The following is a 20954-nucleotide window of genomic DNA, read 5'->3' on the forward strand; positions in this document are numbered from 1 at the left end:
GGAATACTTAAGACTGATTATTATAATCCCTTTGGCATATATCATCGAAACTAAACATAAATTCAAACTTATCACTTGATGTGCAAGCTAGTGAAATCTTAATTAGTAGGTTTTTTTTTTTTTTTTTTTTTTTTGGAAAATAAGCGTAGATTTATATTAAAAGAATTTAATTAGTAGTTTTTTCAACTTGAATATCGTCTCAAATTTAAACTTTTTCGACAATATTATAATTAATTAACTAAAAAAAAGGCGTAAACACAATATTCAAAACCAAATCTTATTATATTCAAGTTCGCGTGACTACAATTATTTTTTCAACCAATTTTACAAATATGCTATTGAACACAATTGTCTTTTAAATTGTAAAATAACATTTTATGTATATATTGAATTATTTTTTAAAAATAAATTAACCTTTTGATAGAAAAATATAAATAAATAAACAAGTATTTATTTAACGATTGTATTTACGGAATAAATAGAGATATTTTTTTTGAAAGGAAACCGATACAGGTTAAAATAACAAAGGTAACAAAGTTACGCAGCCAGAAGAAGATTTTCTTCCATCTATAGCAGTTCATTGTCTATATCCTAAGGGCATGCAGAGATACTCCAGGAGAACTAGACAATAAAACCATAATATCATAAAAGAAAACCTCAAAACTGAGACTTGTCACTTCCGATCCACTAGTAGAACACCTACAAAATAAAGAGAAAAACAATTAATACATAATAAATATTTAATAAAATAAAATTTCCCTTACAAATAAAATAAACACATGAAATTTTATATAAATAGTCACATAGAATTCTCTGATGTAAAAACTAGAACTTATAAATAGTCACATAGAACTCACCTACACTACATTTGATGTGTTATTATTAGACCAACCTGACCTTACAAAATTAAAACTAGCCATATAATAACTTTACAAAACTAAAACTAGCTATGTTAGCCTTGTAAAACTAAAACTAACCATACTGGCCTTACAAACCAAAAACTAGCCATACTATGTTGGATTAAAAATCCTAAGTGGGCACATATGTATAATGTATATGCTATTATAAAGTGTGATACAAAATTAAGTGACCAATTATGTTATGGGTATCAAAAGGGTATTAAAGTGTCATGGAATTAATGTGTAGATACCATAAGCTAATTTATAATTTGTTGAGGGGCCAAATTATAAATACCCAAGAGTTATTCTAAGATGACTCTATAAATAGGTAGTGGTCCCCAAGAAACACTAGGATTTTCTGTATTCTCTCCTTCTCCATCAGAGAAAATACTTTAGAAAATAGTGTATTCTTGAAAGATCAAAACCTTCTCTGCAATCTCCAACAATGGCTTCAGGTTAGTGCTTCCGCTGATCTTTTATCATCATCTTCTTCTTTAATTTAGCAAAGGCTTTATAGATCTATATGATTTAAGGTTTTTTACATTAAAGCACTTTGGGAATATGTTTAGATTTGTGATTTATATATTTCTTTGAGTGTTTAATAAACCTTTACAATTGGTACCAGAGCCACCTTTGTTAAATTGATTGAAGATCTGATGATTTTGGTTTATGAAATTTGCAGTTTTTTAAAAATTAGGATTTTGATTAATATATTGTGCTGCAATACAATATTTTTGGCTTCAGTTTCTTTGAACGTATTGATATACTAGATGAATGTTACGTGGCGAGCCACGTAAATATTAGTTTTATTTAAGTTTTAGTAGTTTTAGTTCAAGAATTCGGTAACTAATTGTAAATTATTGTTTAAACGATTTGTTTTATAAAAGTAAACTTGTTAAGAGTGTCATAATTGTGTATATAAACCTATGATATACACATTGTTATTAATAATAAACAGTAAGTTTATCTCAATATATTCATACTCATATAGTAATTATCTTAATGTGTGAACATCTTCTGCAAGCCTTGCTCCTCTTGTTCTCGCAACTATTCCATTCTTGTCTCGAGAGCTTGAAATGCTTCCTGCCAAAACAATTCTGGAAACAACTTCACCTGTGTTCTGGTTCAGAACAAGCGCAGAACACGCAGTATACCGTCTATCCCGCCCACAACTAATGTTGATGAGTCATTTCTTAGGTGTTGCAAGGAGTACAAAACGTTGGGGCTAACTCGATTTTCCCATAAAATTCTTATTGTCCTGCAAAATGTAACTGAGAAAGAAAAAATGGTTCATAGATTTCAAAAATGATAAGGAATGTTAAGAAAAATCTTAAAAAAAGTATGTGTTATTACCTAAGGTCTCAACAAGACATATTTCCAGAAGTTGCTCTCGCAAATACCAAGTGAGAGTGTGGATTAAAACACAAAGCCCTCAAGTCTAATTCGAAAAGTTTGTTATGTATTCTAACCTGTAAAAATTTTGAGTATCACGAATAACATTCCTAATTATTTTTCTAGCTAAGCGAGTGAGTGGACTATCTAACCTGTGGAATCTCTTGTTCTTAGCTTGGAAACCTGTTGATCGGACGAAAGACTTGAGATGCTGACATTGCCTAGAGAAGAACCGCTGAGTACCAGTTGATCGTCGCTCACACATAAGCACGTCACTGACCCGGTATGCATCCTGAAATTAGAAAACCAAACATAAAAATGACCTCCATCAGATAGTTTATTTAGATCAAAGAGTTGCAATTATTTTCTTCAAGAACAAAATGTAAAATCTATAAACTGATTTAGAAGGATAGCAGGGCATCCTTAAGAACATGCTATAATTAGCTTTTACACAAAGAGTATATAAAGTATTGATTTACTTTTTACCTAATTATCCGAGAGCATTTCTTACTGTACATATCGAATACACGAACTGTTCCATCTTCACACCCGACCATAGCCTCAGGATCTAAGTATCTATAAATAGATAAGAACACAAATTTAGACATGAAAGAGAAAGGGTCAGAAGCAATAATACCGTAAAAGGCGAAGCTGCTTAGTTCCAAGTGATGCACATTTTCGGACTTAACATAAGCCAGTGATCATGAATTATCTTTCTAACTAAAATTTTCATAATTTTTTATAACATTTTTATCAAATGACCAAGTAAAAATGAGAGGATGAAGCACCACACTGCATGCATAAACCCTTAGAAAAGGTACCCTCACAAGGAGGAAATACACTTCTTGCCCCATCTCGCCTCCATATACATATACGAGTGCCAAGTAATCCAACAATCTATGAAACACAAACAATGTCACTAACATAGGAAAGAAAATCATGAACTACAATGATTTGCTGATGTATTCAAGTTACCTTATATTCATCAAAATTGAAGTCAATTACAGAGGTTGAGTCTGGTGTTGAATATTCTTCCAAACATTTATAGTTTCCTAACGACCAGAGACGCATAACCTACCATAAGAAACATATAGAAAAACAGTAATTTACCAATTATTAACGGTAAAGATTTATAAGAAAATAATTGCATATATAAGAGCTCTAAATTTATAATTTACTATGGAGGCTAATAACTAATGTGACCTAGCATTATGAGAACCTGGAAATAATGTTGAAGATTCATTTATTTAAATAACAATACATTCTACTTGTGAACTTCTTAAAGCCTATGTAAGATCTAAACAGAACGTCTGCAAAGGAAACTTACCTATGATGAGAAAAAACCAACATATAATTACAGTCTACTAAGCAAGAACATATGTCAAAATCAGCACAGAATCTCTCATTTTCACGTTCTAACTAAGTAATCATAAGTGAAAAAACTCTACTATTATCTTGGTGTGAGGTAGAATATACCTTATCACCTCCACCAGTAAGAAGCAATCCCCTCTTCATTCGACATTAATTCGTCCTAAAAAGTTAACTTAGAAATTAGCAACAACAACAACAACAGAAGTTAGAAAACATGATATACAGTCTTTGCCTTTATTGATTACATTTCAAGTTTAAAACAACCATCTTGATCTTTATGCTCATTTTTAAGCATTGTCATTAGTAAACACTTAAATCCCAATAACTAACTATAGATGAAACAACATGTAATTTCATAAGTGAATTAACATCTTCCAAAGTGACCAAAAATAAAGTTTCAAACTTGAAGAAATACTATATCATTAAACATTACCCAATTGAGTGGCCTCTTCACTGATTAACAACAATCGATCCTTTAGCCAAAGCCAATCTATGGCGCTCCATAGCCACCTCCTCCAAATACACATTCAAAAGCTTCTCCAAACTCGTAGAAACATCCAATTTCTGCTGCTGCATGTAAAAGACTTGAAGCAGCTTAGACTTGTTGATAACCACATGCCTGCATCAAAACACAAAAATTAAAAATTAAAACTTTAGATACTTTTTCAAATGGGTTTTTCATATAAACAAAAGGGTACCAAGATTTGCAAACAACAGAGCAGTGAGCGAGGTCGAAGAGGTCAAGGAACGAGAAGATGATGTAGAGGACGTTGACTGATTCTCATGTCGAATATACCAAAGAAGAAATTTGGAGTCAGATCTACGGGGCTTGGGGCTAGTAGTGGCGGCGGGGTGCTGGGTGGATTCATCTCCAATCGCAGATCAGCGAAAAAACATTTTGCAAGCGACTGAAGCGACTGAATTTATGCCTTCAATCGTCGACTGAACGACTTTGCGGGTTGGTAGGCAATCGAGAATTTATACATATATATATTTTTTTTTATGTTAACGACTTTGCATATTTGTAGGCAGTGGGAATCTATACATATTATTATAATTATTATTATTATTATTATTATTATTATTATTTTGATGTTAACGATAACGATTCAAAAGAAATATAATTTAAATGTTCTGTTAAAACTAACGGAAGAGGAGAAGAAAAACGTTAAACCAAGAAATGCCGTTAGATAGACACTTTTAATATATAAAGATACTTCTTGGCTTCTTAGTGCGCATATATATATATATTATATTCATGGGTGATTGTATTAGCTTGAATATTTAATGATTTTTAGTTCTTTTGATAATTGTTGAATCTCGTTATTGCCAATAGTATATGTGGTTTCAGTTAATATATATGACGTCGTATATATATATAACTTGTCAATTTACTGTGTTATTGATATGATGATTCGATGACATGGCTGGCTTGAAAAAAAAAAAAATTGAAATTTAATATATGATGAAATCTGCCATAAGTTCTATGTATATAGCTACAATTTTGTCAATATACTTAATGTATTTTGGGTTTCCTATATAATATATATTCTATAGATTTGATAGTATATATAATTAAGTTTTACTTAATTTTATTCGGATCATATATAATATTTGTATGATACATACTATAATATATGTTATATAATTTGGATGTATGCATATTATATATTTTGGTGCAAACAATTTAATTCAAATTTTGGTGTTGGTTAATGACTAATATTTTGAGTAAATTAATTGAAAAAATATGTCGCCAAAGTGACCTCTTTTGTGTAGATTAATTTATTTAAATATTAGGATGGTTTTGTGTTTGTAATTGATGCTTTTATTGACTAACCCAAAGGTAAGTGAATATTTTGCTAGATTTCAAACATACCTGTGGCGATAAATGTGTGACAATTATAAGGTATTTTGTGTGAGCAATACGTTAATCCAAAGATTGACCTATTGTTTGGCACAGTTTTATTGTCAATGTTTGATTGCTACACCAAGAGTACCGCTTACAGTTAATATTACTGTCCAAAGACTTGATATTAATGTGTGTTTGGTATCTTGAGATGGGATTAACCAATTTTTGAATGTATTGTTTTATTATACATATTAATGTGAGCTTGTTTTATTTGTTCTATATTCAGCTAGTTCATCTTCTGCTGCCTCAATATCTGCTAACATTAATTCTATTCCTATGCTTAATGGGACCAATTTCAAGGATTGGAAAAGGAACCTACTTATAGTTCTGGGATGTATGGATTTGGACCATGCACTAAGGAATGAACAACCTGCACCTCTCACTAAGGAAAGTTCCCATGATGATAAAAGGGAATTTGAGAGGTGGGATCGTTCAAATCGCATGAGTCTAATGATTATGAAACAAAGCATTCCAGAAGCCTTTTGGGGCACAGAATCCGAAGGGGTTACTATGGCTAAGAATTTCCTTGAACAAATTGAGGAACGTTTTGCTAAAAACGATAAGGTTGAAATGACAACACTTCTTGGTTCTTTAATGAACATGAAGTATAAGGGTCAAGGAAATGTAAGGGAGTACATGATGGAAATGCATCATATTGTCTCAAGATTAAGGACACTTAAGATTGAGCTTTCAGATGATGTACTTGTACTCATGGTTTTGTTAACGCTTCCTCTATAGTTTAACCAATTTAAAATTAGTTACAACTGTCAAAAGGAGAAATGGACTCTCGACGAGCTTATTTCTCATTGTGTGCAAGAGGAAGAAAGGTTGAAAAAGGACAAAACCGAAAGTGCTCATTTGGCCACTACCCCTAAGGATAAGGGCAAGAAAAGGAAATTTGAGAATGAAGCTGCTAAGGGTCCAGTTCAAAAGAAACAACAACAGGATTCTAAGGGTTGTTTCTTTTGTGACCAACCTGGACATGTGAAGAAAGATTGTGCCAAATATCACGCATGGCGTGTAAAGAAAGGTATTAATCTTGCTTTGGTCTGTTCTGAGGTTAATTTAGTTTCAGTACCTAGAAACACTTGGTGGATAGATTCTGGTGCTACTACTCACATAAGTGTTTCTATGCAGGGTTGCCTGAGCTACCGAAAGCCAAGTGATGGTGAAAGATACATCTTTGTGGGCGATGGTCAATCGGTGGAAGTGGAAGCAATTGGGCATTTCAGATTGTTATTAGGAACTGGTTCTTATTTGGATTTGAAAGACACTTTTGTTGTGCCGTCTTTTAGGCGGAATTTAGTTTCTGTTTCTTTGTTGGACAAATTTGGATATTGTTGTTCATTTGGAAACAATCAGTTTACTTTGTCTTTAAATTCAAATATTATTGGAACTGATTATTTGAATACTTATGACAATCTTTATTTGTTAGAAACAATTGCATCCTATAATGAAACCTTGCATGTGGAATCACGAGGTACTAAACGCAAATTAAATAAAGAAAATTCAGCGTCATTATGGCATAAACGCTTAGGTCATATCTCAAGAGGTAGAATTGAGCGTCTTGTGTCTGATGACATTTTAGAGTCTCTTGACTTCACAGATTTCAATGTCTGTGTAGATTGTATCAAGGGAAAACAGACCAAAACTAAGAGATTAGGTGCCAATAGAGCTTCAGAAGTCTTAGAATTGATTCACACAGATATTTGTGGGCCATTCCCTACGACATCTTAGAATGGTCAACAATATTTTATATCATTCATAGACGATTACTCACGTTATGGGTACCTATATCTCATTCATGAAAAATCTCAGTCTGTGGACGTGTTCAAAGCTTACAAAGCTGAAGTTGAGAATCAACTCAACAAAAGGATTAAGAACGTCAAATCTGATCGTGGTGGTGAGTACTACGGTAGATATGATGGCTCAGGTGAACAACGTCCAGGACCATTTGCTAAATTCCTAGAGGAATGTGGTATTGTCCCACAGTACACCATGCCAAGATCACCTAGCATGAATGGTGTTGCTGAGAGACGAAATAGGACTCTTAAGGATATGGTAAGGAGCATGATCGCTCATTCTACCTTACCTGAGTCCCTCTGGGGAGAAGCATTAAAGACAGCAGCTTACATTCCGAATAGAGTACCAAGTAAAGCGAGCTTGCAAAAACACCTTATGAGCTTTGGACAGTCGAAAGCCTAGTCTAAAGCATTTCCACATTTGGGGATGTCCAGCTGAGGCAAGGCCTTATAGGCCACATGAAAATAAATTGGACTCCAAAACAGTTAGCAGCTACTTTATTGGTTATTCTGAGCGATCTAGGGGCTATAAGTTTTATGATCCCACTGTCAGAAATATATTTGAGACGGGAACTGCAACATTTTTTGAGGATGTTGAATTTGGGGGGAGAAATAAGGTTAGAGACATTGTTTTTGAGGAGGAATTGAATTCAAACTCAGTTCCTACTATCATTTTAGACAATGTTCAGGCTTCCACACCTGTCATTGATCAAGAAATGAATCCGGAACCTCAACAAGACAATGTTGAACAACTCCCAAATCAAAATGAGCTATTGTTCCAGAAGAACAAATTCAACACCCTCAAGAACAAGAGCCATTAAGGAGGTCCACAAGAGAGAGAAGAAATGCTATTTCAGATGACTATTTCGTATTTCTTCAAGAACATGAGGATGAAATTGGAATGATGGAAGATGATCCAATCAACTTGCATCAGGCCATGAAAAGTTCTAACTCTCAAAAGTGGATTGATGCCATGGATGAAGAGAATAAGTCTATGCAAGACAATAAAGTTTGGGAAGTTGTCCCATTACCAGAAGGTGTAAAACCAATTGGTTGTAAGTGGATACTTAAAACCAAGAAGGATGAATATGGTAATGTGGTGAGATTTAAGGCACGTCTTGTAGCAAAAGGCTATACTCAGAAACAAGGCATTGATTATACAGAGACTTTCTCTCCGGTTTCATCGAAAGACTCTTTTAGGATAATATTGGCACTTGTTGCTCATTTTGACCTTGAGTTACATCAGATGGATGTTAAAACAGCGTTTCTCAATGGCGACATTGATGAGACAATTTATATGGAGCAACCAGAAAACTTTGTGGTTGGTGACCCAAAGAATATGGTTTGCAAATTAAAGAAATCCATCTATGGACTCAAGCAAGCTTCTCGTCAGTGGTATCACAAGTTTCACCAAGTAATTATCTCATTTGGTTTTGAGATGAATATTATTGATGATTGTGTATATCACAAGTCCAGTGGGAGTAAATACATATTTCTGGTTCTATATGTCGATGACATATTGCTTGCTACTAATGATATAGGCTTATTGCACGAAACCAAGAGATTTTTATCTAAGCAATTTGAGATGAAAGATCTTGGTGACGCCTCTTTTGTATTAGGAATTCAAATACGTCGAGATCGTTCTCGGGGTATTCTTGGATTATCACAAAAGGGCTATATTGATAAAGTACTCAAAAGGTTTGGCATGCAAGATTGTAGACCAGGTGATACCCCTGTTGCTAAAGGAGACAAATTCAGTCTTAGACAATGCCCTAAAAGCAGCCTTGAAATTCAGGAAATGAAAAAGATTCCCTATGCATCAGTTGTAGGGAGTCTAATGTATCTTCAGGTATGTACGCGTCCAGATATTGCGTACATTGTTGGGATGTTAGGCAGATATTTAAGCAACCCTGGTATGGACCATTGGATAGCAGTCAAGAGGGTTATGAGGTATCTTCAGAGAACAAAAGATTACATGCTCACATACAGGAAATCAGATCATTTGGAGGTCGTAGGGTATTCTGATTCTGATTTCGCTGGATGCCAAGATAGCAGAAGGTCTACATCAGGCTACATTTTCTTGTTAGCTGGAGGAGCTATATCCTGGAAAAGTGTCAAACAGACACTTGTAGCTTCTTCCACTATGGCAGCTGAATTCGTAGCGTGTTATGAGGCATCAAATCAGGGAATATGGCTGAGAAACTTTGTCACTAGGCTGCGTATTTTGGAGAATGTTGAAAGACCACTTAAGATATTCTGTGACAATAAATCAGCAGTGCTGTATTCCAATAACAATAGGAGCTCATCCAAGTCAAAGCATATTGACATAAAGTTCCTAGTTGTGAAAGAAAGAGTGCAGAGTGGACAGATTTCCATAGAGCATATTGGGACAAACTCCATGATAGCGGATCCGCTCACAAAAGGATTACCACCCAAAGTCTTTCATGAGCACACTGCTCATATGGGTGTAGTATTACTTGAGGATATCATGATTTAGTGGGAGTTTGTATTTTCTTTGCTTTATGTTTGTTTAAGACATTTATGTATTTGGTTATTTTCTGATCAGAAATAAAGTTTTCAGTTTATTCACTCTATTTTGTTATGTTTAAGTTTGACCTCACTTTGGTTTAAGGAGGACCAGTTGGAAATAGGCATGTTTGGTTCACATTGCATGTAATTTCCATGCTACACATCCATGATTGATCTATGTCATTTGACTATATTTGTATATGTGACCATTGATGGGTTTAGTCATGATTGATATGACGAAAATCGCTTTGATCCTATATGGGTATAGTTGATGGACGAGATTGTTGTGAATACCTTTACATAATAGCAAATTTTGAGCTCATAAGGTTATACATTTATCAGGTAACATATGTTGCCCAAGTGGGAGATTGTTGGATTAAAAATCCTAAGTGGGAACATATGTATAATGTATATGCTATTATAAAGTGTGATACAAAATTAAGTGACCAATTATGTTATGGGTATCAAAAGGGTATTAAAGTGTCATGGAATTAATGTGTAGATACCATAAGCTAATTTATAATTTGTTGAGGGGCCAAATTATAAATACCCAAGAGTTATTCTAAGATGACTCTATAAATAGGTAGTGGTCCCCAAGAAACACTAGGATTTTCTGTATTCTCTCCTTCCCCATCAGAGAAAATACTTTAGAAAATAGTGTATTCTTGAAAGATCAAAACCTTCTCTGCAATCTCCAACAATGGCTTCAGGTTAGTGCTTCCGCTGATCTTTTATCATCATCTTCTTTTTTAATTTAGCAAAGGCTTTATAGATCTATATGATTTAAGGTTTTCTACATTAAAGCACTTTAGGAATATGTTTAGATCTGTGATTTATATATTTCTTTGAGTGTTTAATAAACCTTTACATACTAGCCTTACAAAACTAAAACTAGCCATACTGGCCTTACAAAACCAGAACCTAGTCACATTGGCCGTACAAAGAAAACTAGCCACATTGGTCATACAAAAAAAAAAAACTAGCCACATTGGCCATACAAAAAAACTAGCCACATTGGCCTTACAAAATAAAAAATAAAAAAACAAAAACAAACCACTTACAAAACTAGACATATTGTCTTACAAAACCAAAAAGTACATTAGTCATAAAAACTAAAAAGCCATATTAGTCATAATTAAAATAACAATGATGATAATAAGGTAGGTTATCTTAATTTTTAGTTTTATTATTATAAAAATAAAATGATAATTCTTACTTTATATATACTTTACCTATAGAATCAAAACCATGAACCGCCAAATTCAAAAGCATGTAATTTTTCAAATTGGGTTAAGACCAAAATACCCTTTGTAATCATTTAAAATGTACTTTTTATTAAAAAATAACTTTTTAAGGGGTAATTGTTATACCCGAAATTCGGTTGTACTTCAGAAAGTGACACGTGTCAATCTCGTGGAATATGAACCAACAGATATAATGATGATTATATCATTAAATGCAAAATAGAATAACTCATTAACTATAAAATTAATAGAGTATATTCATAACCCGTTGAATGTATAGTCTTAGGTGAGATAAGGATACACAAACTATCAATTTATGTATTAACGAGAAACCATCTTGCCTCGGAAGGCATAATCCCGAGGGAACTATGGACAATGCATATCGAGACATCTACCTCGTTACATGTAAGGAAGTATTGACGAGGCGAGTCGGCTGCTGAAACATCTAGTGTATAATCCACATTATAATAACTAAGTGTAACAACTTGGGAGCATGTAGGACATGATTGTCTAGTTTGCGAGGCTTTATGGTCAAAGAGCAGTTCCTAAATTTGCTCAGTACACTGGTGCTCATGCCATTGCTGGAAGGCATATGAATAAACCAAGTCATTATTGGTTATCTATGTACAAAGCTAGATGTCTCTAGCGAGATGCTCCTATTCCACGTCAGCATCCACTAACTTGAAGATAAGAATGATAAAAGGTTACACGGATTTCTAGTTCTACACGTGTTAAAATAGAACGTGGTCAAAGCCCACATTTTGTGAAAACAGTTATGTAATTCAAATTCAAATGTAAATAACTGTCAACCTATATTCTTATAAATAGGGGCCGATTATATATACAGAAAAGGGGACGGAAAATCTTTGAGAGAAAAAGATCACTGATTATAATACTGTATTGAATATCTAAAAATATCTTGAATAAGATAGACTCATGGACTATGTAGATTTAACTGCAAAACTACGTAAAAAAACTTGGTGTCGTTATTATTATTATTATTAGTATTATTATTATTATTATTATTATTATTATTATTATTACTATTATTATTATTAATTCTTTTCAGTTTTCTAATATATCTGTGTTTAATTTATTACGAAAAAAGGCTCCTTATTCGTCAATGAAAATCTGTGTTAACAAATATAATATATGTTCATTCTAAAAATATGGAGTTAACTTGTAAAAAAAATCTCCTTAAACTTTGTCACTAAAATATCATGCCTCCTCTATTTATATGGATGTTAAATATACATTTTAAATTTTAGACAATTATGGAAAGTTAGTATTATGTAATATTTTGTCAATTTTCGTAGTTATCTTACAAATATGAAATAGTATTGTCTAATTTAGTTCTTACCTAAGCAAATCGAAATAAAATTAAATTCAAGAGAATGTATTTGATTTTCACTATAAATTAGCTTCATCATATTTTTCATTATTTTTTTAAAAAATTTAATCACTTTTTTTATTTTTTAGCCCTATAAATTGATATTTGCACAAGTGAAAAATTTAACAGAAATTTTAATTTTTACTAATTAATAAAATTAAGAAGTATTTTGACAACGTTAATATTAACGTAATGGTAGCTCTATTTGCAACCCATAAAATAATAAATACACTCTATTATTAAAAAAAATATATACTTAAATTTTTTTAAAAAAATTACTCTTGATATTTTTTTAAAATTCTTTCCTTATATTATTTTATGTTAATTTCAATACTTATTTTGATTTCATTTTCATCTTTTTTTTCTAACTCATGTATATATTTTTTTATTTTTTTCTAAAAAAATCTCATATAATTTTTTATTTTAAATTTTTTGTCATAATATTTAAAATATAATTTATTTTTGTTTAATAGGTATATTGTTTAAGAATATGAATTGGAAGAAAAAAAATTAAAAAAATTTAGTACAATTAAAAATATAATTTTATATAAAATAAAAATTATTAAAATAGGGTGTCTTTATAAATTTTTGGAGTATTAATGAAATTTCCTGATTGACATAATCCTATAAGTGCAAAATAGTTTTTTTTATCTTAACAAAAGTCTTAATTTTACTAACTAATAAGGTTAAAGGGGATATTTTTGACAACGCTTAAATTAGAGAGACACAATTATATAAATGATATGTTTACTTGGAGGGAATAAGAATCAATAGTATGATATTAATTTCCATATAATAATTTATTAAATTGTGGAAAGAGAGAAAGTAATGGGGTTCACACAAATTAGAGAGAAAATAAAGAATAATGTTCTCTCCTCATTTTTATAGGGAATACTTTCTCCTTTATTAATTTAGGGAAATTTTATTTACACCTCAAAAATTTCTAAAGACACCTAATTTTAATAATTTTTATTTTATATAAAATTTATATTATTAATTGTACTAAATTTTTTTAAACTTTTTTCTTCCAGTTCATATTCTTAAAAAATTTACCTATCAAACAAAAATAAATTATATTATAAATATTATAACAAAAAATTAAAATAAAAAATTATATTTAAGTTTATATTTTTTTAATAATAGGGTGCATTTATCATTTTATGGGGTACAAATAGGAAATCCCTCAACATCGATGAGAATATGAGCGTTGTTTGCCCTTAAAATTTGCTCTGTGGCAGTTGTGTTTTTGTTATTTCTTTTTAAATGTTTTCTCTCTAATTTTGTTCCCTTTTTTGATCATAACTTCCTCTTTTGGTCTATAACTACTCCCGCCCTGATATATTCAAAATCTAACCTCCTTCTTCCCTAGTTCTTTCTCCCTTGTTCTTGCTTCCGACAGTGTTTCCACCCTAGCTTCTAAGATGGATTCGTTCCATCCTGACATCTCCAATGCCCTTTCCATTAGAGAAAGAGAAGTTGTTAACTTGTCCAATCTCCCTACACCTCCCCAACGTCCTGTTTCCCACCGAATTATTTGCAGAATCTTCTCTCACAGAGGTTTCAATCCAAAGCAACTTATTAATTTCTTCACCACTCACTGGAAAGGCCGATTTGAAGTCACAATTTCTACTTATGAAAAGGATTCCTTTATGATCACCTTTGGTTGTGAAGGTGACTTAAGAAGAGTTCTCTCTAAGGAACCTTGGCATTTTCATAACAAACACATGATACTATGCACTCCAACTAATTGTTGGATATTATTTTACCAGGATCTTAGATCTACTCACAAGTATGTTTATTAACATCCTAAATATGAACTTTCTAAAACGATAAATTAAACACATATAAAGTTTAGGAAACCTTACATTGGGTGCAGCGGAATATAATGACTCCTTCCGTTCAGATATCTAGCCCTTGATTCCTTTCTGTAGCAGAGCATTATCAATATCTGAACCTGGATCTCTTTCTCTGAATCTTTGATGCTGAAACTCCTTTGCTGATGATCTTTCTTCACGATCTTCCTCACTATGATTGAGGTATCACTTGATGTGTGTGGGCACTACTCATACACTAAGGATTTCGAAATTATCAAGGAAGAAGAGAGAGAGTGGTCAGCTAAAGATAGGGAGAGAGAAGGCTCAGTTTTTCTGAATAGAAAAAGTCAGAAGAAAAGTGTAATTTTTCTGAAGCCTTCACTATCTATTTATAGCATTCCACTAGGGTTAGATTTGAATTATATGGCATTAAAATAATGAAAAAATCAATTTAAAAAAGCTACAAAGGTGGCCGGCCATACACTTAATGGATTGGGCCTTGGGCTTTGCAATTTTGCAATTTTAACACCTTTTGTATCTGATTTTCTCAAAAATGCCAATTTCCTAATTCAATCATTTAAATGCCAATTCTAACTATTTAATAACTATAAATAATTATTAAATAATATTGTCATTTATCATATTTATTAATTGAACCATACAAAGTATCATAATTAACAAATATGCCCCTATAAACTCTTTCTTTACAATTTCGCCCTTACTTAGTGAAAATTTCACAAATAGACATAGTCTAATTTGAGAATTATAATTGATTAATCAAAACCAATTACATGAGTCTTACAAGCAATATTATCTCAACTAGTGGGGGGACCATGGGTCTATATAACCGAGCTTCCAATAAGTAGATCAAGAATTTAGCACTAAAATTCACTAACTTATTAATTCTTCGTTGAATCCACGCATAGAACTTAGAATTGCACTCTCAGTATATAGAATGCTCTATATGTTCCACCATATAGACACATCATTAGTTATCCATTGTTATAATCCTAATGTGATCAATGATCCTCTATATGAATGATCTACACTGTAAAGGGATTAAATTACCGTTACACCCTACAATGTATTTATTCCTTAAAACACTTGACCCCGTATAAATGATATTTCAGCTTATGTGAAATGAGTACTCCACCATTTATGTTCGTTTGGTCAAGCTCGAAGGAGATCATCCTTTGCTTACTATTCGCCAGATAGAAGCTATAGATTCCATGTTTATGATAGCGCTCCCACTCAATTGCACTACCGTGTTCCCAAAATGTACGTATCACCCTGACCTAAAAGTAGGCTTAACTAACAAATCAAAGAACACGAATAGCCTTTCAAGATTGAGCCTAATCATATCAGGATTAAGATCATTTGATCTAGGATCAACTAGGCGATATTGACTTGAATAGATATTACGGTAAGTTTAATAAATCTAAGTCAAAGTTCAATATCGGTCCCTTCAGATGCATACTCCATGCATCCAACCTGAGCTTTACTTTAACCAATGTTCTGGAAAGAACATAGTATTTCTCCAAATACAAGTAAACTCTTGTTGTAGATTATCATATCAGTAAAACCCTGTGTCTGATAAATCTAGGAAACTTTATTCACATAGTCATGTTTACTTTCCAATGTGTTGACGGCACAATAAACAGGATCAAGTATGTGAAAAGGGTTTCAGATGAATTTATACATTATGTACATATAATCATGAAATAAATCATGTGAACCATGCAACATTAAACGTTATTTCTGATCTATATTAATAAGTAAATCTGATTATATTGAAATGAGTTTTATTTAGGGCATAAAACCCAACACTAATCTGCTAAATGCTCCACTTGAATCTTATACTACAGCTCCCTTTTGGGTTCAAGTGTTGCAACTGCCCTTCTTGAGTAAGTCTGAATCACTTGCACGGGTTATTGGGAACTTAATTGGCTCCTTCATTGAAGTTCATGAAGACTCCCTTTACGAAGGATGGGGTCCGTTTCTTCGAATTCGTGTTGGAATTGATGTATCCAAACCAATTCTACGCGGGCAAACTTTTACTTTTCCTTGGATGTCGGATGAATTATGGCTTGATTATCGATACGAAAGACTTCCAGATTTCTGCTACGAATGTGAAACTATTGGCCATGTAGTTGACAAATGCCCCACTTGCTTGGAAAAATTGGATGACGGCAAAGAACCTGGCCTTCCTTATGGTCCCTGGTTAGAAGGGTCTCCTCTCCCAAAATCCAATTATGACCGCTACAGACAAGACTTTTCTAAAGCAGGTCCCTGTCCTTTCATCACTCGCCTTTCTCGCAACACTATCTCCCACATCATCCCTCACCCAAAGCCACTCCCTGCTTCCCCCTCAGGCCACTTCACGAGAAAAAGGAAAAGCTGTGATGATTGACAATGACAATCCTCTCGCTGCTCTTAAAATCATGTACATGTTGGGTTTTATACCCTAAATAAAACTCCATTTCAATGTAATCCATTTTATTCAACATCAATAAAGAAACATAAGTATTTTTCATTCATTTGTGTATGTTTTGGTTCATGTTATCAATTGCTTGTCTATTTGATTTATAAATTTATCTGAAACCCTTTTCACATACTTGATCATGTTTATTGTGTTGTCAACACATTGGAAAGTAAACATGACTATGTGAATAAAGTTTCCTAAATTTATCAGACACAAGGTTTTATTGATATGATAATCTACAACAGAGTTTACTTACATTTGGAGAAATGCTTTGTTCTTTCCAGAGCATTGGTTAAAGTAAAGCTCAGTTGGGTGCATGGAGTACGCATTGGAAGGGACCGATATTGAACTTTGACTTAGATTTATTAAACTTACCGTAATATCTATTCAAGTCAATATCGCCTAGTTGATCCAAGATCAAATGATCTTAATCCTGTTATGATTAGGCTCAATCTCAAGAGGCTATTCGTGTTCTTTGATTTGTTAGTTGAGCCTACTTTTGGGTCAGGGTGATATATACATTTTGGGAACACGGTAGTGCAATTGAGTGGGAGCGCTAACATAAACATGGAATCTCTAGCTTCTATCTGGCGAATAGTAAGTAAAGGATGATCTCCTTCGAGCTTGACCAAACGAAAATAAATGGTGGAGTACTCATTTCACATAAGCTGAAATATCATTTATACGGGGTTAAGTGTTTTAAGGATAAAATACATTGTAGGGTGTAACGGTAATCTAATCCCTTTACAGTGTAGATCATTCATATAGAGGATCATTGATCAAATTAGGATTATAACAATGGATAACTAATGAGGTGTCTATATGGTGGAACATATAGAGCATTCTATATACTGAGAGTGCAATTCTAAGTTCTATGCGTGGATTCAACGAAGAATTAATAAGTCAGTGAATTTAGGTTATAAATTCTTGATCTGCTTATTGGAAGCTCGGTTATATAGACCCATGGTCCCCCCACTAGTTGAGATAATATTGCTTGTAAGACTCATATAATTGGTTTTGATTAATCAATTATAATTCTCAAATTAGACTATGTCTATTTGTGAATTTTTCACTAAATAAGGGCGAAATTGTAAAGAAAGAGTTTTAGGGACATATTTGTTAATTATGATACTTTGTATGGTTCAATTAATAAATATGATAAATGACAATATTATTTAATAATTATTTATAGCTATTAAATAATTAGAATTGGCATTTAAATGGTTGAATTTGAAAATTGGCATTTTTGAGAAAATGAGATGCAGAAATGATTAAACTGCAAAATTGCAAAAAGTGAGGCCCAAATCCATATTGCCTAGGCCGACCACTTTTATAGGCTTTATCATCTGATATTTTTATTATTTTAATGCCAAATAATTCAAACCTAACCCTAGTGGAATGCTATAAATAGATAGTGAATGCTTCAGGAAATTTACACTTTAACTTCTGATTTCCTTCAGAGAAAAACCTGAGCCTTCTCTCTCTCTATACCTAGCCGCCACCTTCTTCTCTTTCTTATTCCTTGAAATTTCGAACCTCTTAGTGATAGAGTAGTGCCCACACACAGCAAGTAATACCTCAATCATAGTGAGGAAGATCGTGAAGAAAGACATTCAACAAGAAGGAGTTTCAGCACTAAAGAAGGAGAGAAAGAGATCCAGGTTCAGATCTTGATAATACTCTGCGACAGAAAGGATACAAGAGTTAGAGATCTGAACGGAAGGAGTCATATTATTCAGCTGCACCCAATGTAAGGTTTCTCATACTTTATATGTGTTTATTTCATAATCGTTTTAGAATTTCATATTTAGGGTGTTAATCAACATACTTGGGAGTAGATCTAAGATCCTGGTAAAATAATTTCCAACAGTACACACCATCCAATTTTGCTGGAAGTTCATCCAATGCTTGCATTTCCACATCCATTAACTTGGACAAACTTTCCAATGACAAACAGATCATATCGCCAACATCTAAATTGACTGCTACAACTTCTTCTCCTCGATCGACTATTAAAAAATCTGAACATCACCCTCTTCTTCACAACACTACCCCTTCGGCTTCGATCTCAGCAACAACATCTGTAATGCTTTCAATTGCTACACCTCCAGCATATGTGCATGTACCACCAATACATAGCAACCATCATCCTTCAATTGCTGCTACACCAGTAACCACAAACTCCACCATAGTCACAACTCTTCCACTTGACTTCTCGACTGTTACCATCTCCACTGCTGCTATTGACTCAACACCAACTCCACATATTGAAAATAGAATGTCCTCTATTTTTACCAAAAGACAGTATGTTTCCACAAGTGGTAATGTGCGTAATGTTTTGAAGCGATGTCGAACGAGAATGACTCCCCTAGCAGACTCCACCAACACTTCTACTCACCAACAACCTGATCCTTCCTCTGAAATCACAGATATTTCACTGTTGGCTGATGGTAATGGTGCTCCCTCGGCGAAGGCTGTTGTACAGCCTCGCCAATCGCCATGAATATCATCTCTTGGAATGCTCAGGGTTTGAGCAATCCAAAGGCATTCCGACAACTGCGTTTGCTCATCTCTCAAAATAAACCTGATGTAATTTTCATTATGGAAACAAAGCTTAGTTTAGGATCTATTTCTAAATTTTGTAATGCTTTTAAATTTCAGAATGGTATAGAGGTCCCTAGAGTAGGTCTAAGTGATGGTTTGCTATTTCTTTGGAATTTGAATGTAAATGTAACTATTATTAATTATGGAAGGAAATTTGTTGATTGTTACATGGCCCGCTTTGATGGCCCCTCTTGTCACTTCTCTGGTTTTTATGGATCCCCCGTTGTTTCTCAAAGAAAATTTACTTGGGAACTCTTAAAGAAGCTTAAAGACTCAGCTCCGTTAATGCCTTGGGGGCCCTTTAAAAAATGACTCTTAAATTGATGATTTCAGAACCACCATTGATGCAAGAGGACTTCATGAACTTATCTTTGATGGTGAGAGATTTACTTTGCATAACAACAACATTTGCGGCTCTAATGTGAAAGAACGTTTGGACTATGGTTTCATCAATTCCTCCTGGATGAATGAATTTCAAGTTCCAACTATTTCACATCTTGACTTTTTTCAATCGGATCATAGGGCATTAAAGGTTACTATACAACCTCATTCTATTGCACCAGCCCAAAAATTTAAATCCAGATTCAGATTTGAAAAGCTTTGGCTCCATGAGGAAGATTGTACCTCCATAATCTTAAAGAATTGGAAATCAACCAGGGCAAATCCATCTACCCAAATCCTGCAAAATCTTGCAGATTTCTCTCTTCAATTGCAATCTTGGCATAGAGCCAAATTTGGAGACTTGCCTAAAAAAATCAAAATCTCTCAAGAAAAGGTGGCTGCCCTTCACAACTCTTCGGACACTAGCAGATCCCACTTTGAAGAGCTTAAATCAAGCGAAAATATCCTTGATGAATTACTTGCTCAAGAGGAAGACTATTGGCAACAACGTGTTAGAACTTCATGGCTTAAATCGGGAGACTCCCACAAAAAGTTCTTCCACCAAAAAGCCAATACCAGACTCAACAATAATACTATCAAAGAACTCTTCGATGACCAATGTGTTTTAAGATCATCAAAAAAAGAAATTGGGGTTATGATTGAAAGTTACTTTCAGAGCATCTTCTCCACTGCTGGGTTTGATGCAGAAGCCATTCAACATGTCCTTCACACTGTTCCGTGCACCATTTTAGCTGACATAAATCACTCCCTGCTATTGCCTTACACGCGTGAAGATGTGTTTAATGCCTTGTCCTCCATGGGAGACGATAGCAACCCTGGTTTAGATGGCATGTCCGTCATGTTTTACACAAATTATTCGCATATTGTTGGTGATTTGGTGTCCAAAACAGTCCTTGAGGTTCTGAATAATGGTGCGGATCCCTCCTGCTTTAATCAAACTTTAATAACTTTGATTCCTAAGGTCAAGAAACCGAATGCTATGTCTCAACTTCGCCCCATCAACCTCTGCAATGTGTTATACAAGTTGGTCTCTAAGGCAATTGTGATTCGAATTAAACCTTTCCTTTCAATGGTTATTTCCGAATCTCAAAGTGCTTTCTTCAATCGAGGCTTATT

At 33.4% G+C, this 20954-nt stretch overlaps 1 protein-coding gene across 1 annotated transcript; it reads right to left on the reverse strand.

Moving 5' to 3' along the window:
* Positions 1-1672: 1672 nt before the first annotated feature.
* On the reverse strand, positions 1673-4680 carry LOC133029035 (F-box/WD-40 repeat-containing protein At3g52030-like). Its single transcript, XM_061110805.1, has 9 exons — positions 4361-4680; positions 4096-4281; positions 3768-3822; positions 3267-3365; positions 3085-3188; positions 2778-2867; positions 2444-2583; positions 2054-2170; positions 1673-2012 (listed from the first exon to the last, which is right to left on the reverse strand). Exons 3-9 carry the CDS (start codon positions 3804-3806, stop codon positions 1894-1896), a joined length of 708 nt encoding a protein of 235 aa, XP_060966788.1. The 5' UTR covers positions 3807-3822; positions 4096-4281; positions 4361-4680; the 3' UTR covers positions 1673-1893.
* Between the last annotated feature and the right edge of the window lie 16274 nt (positions 4681-20954).

Source organism: Cannabis sativa, chromosome 2 (assembly GCF_029168945.1).
Source record: "Cannabis sativa cultivar Pink pepper isolate KNU-18-1 chromosome 2, ASM2916894v1, whole genome shotgun sequence".
In the NCBI taxonomy this organism is placed as follows: domain Eukaryota; kingdom Viridiplantae; phylum Streptophyta; class Magnoliopsida; order Rosales; family Cannabaceae; genus Cannabis; species Cannabis sativa.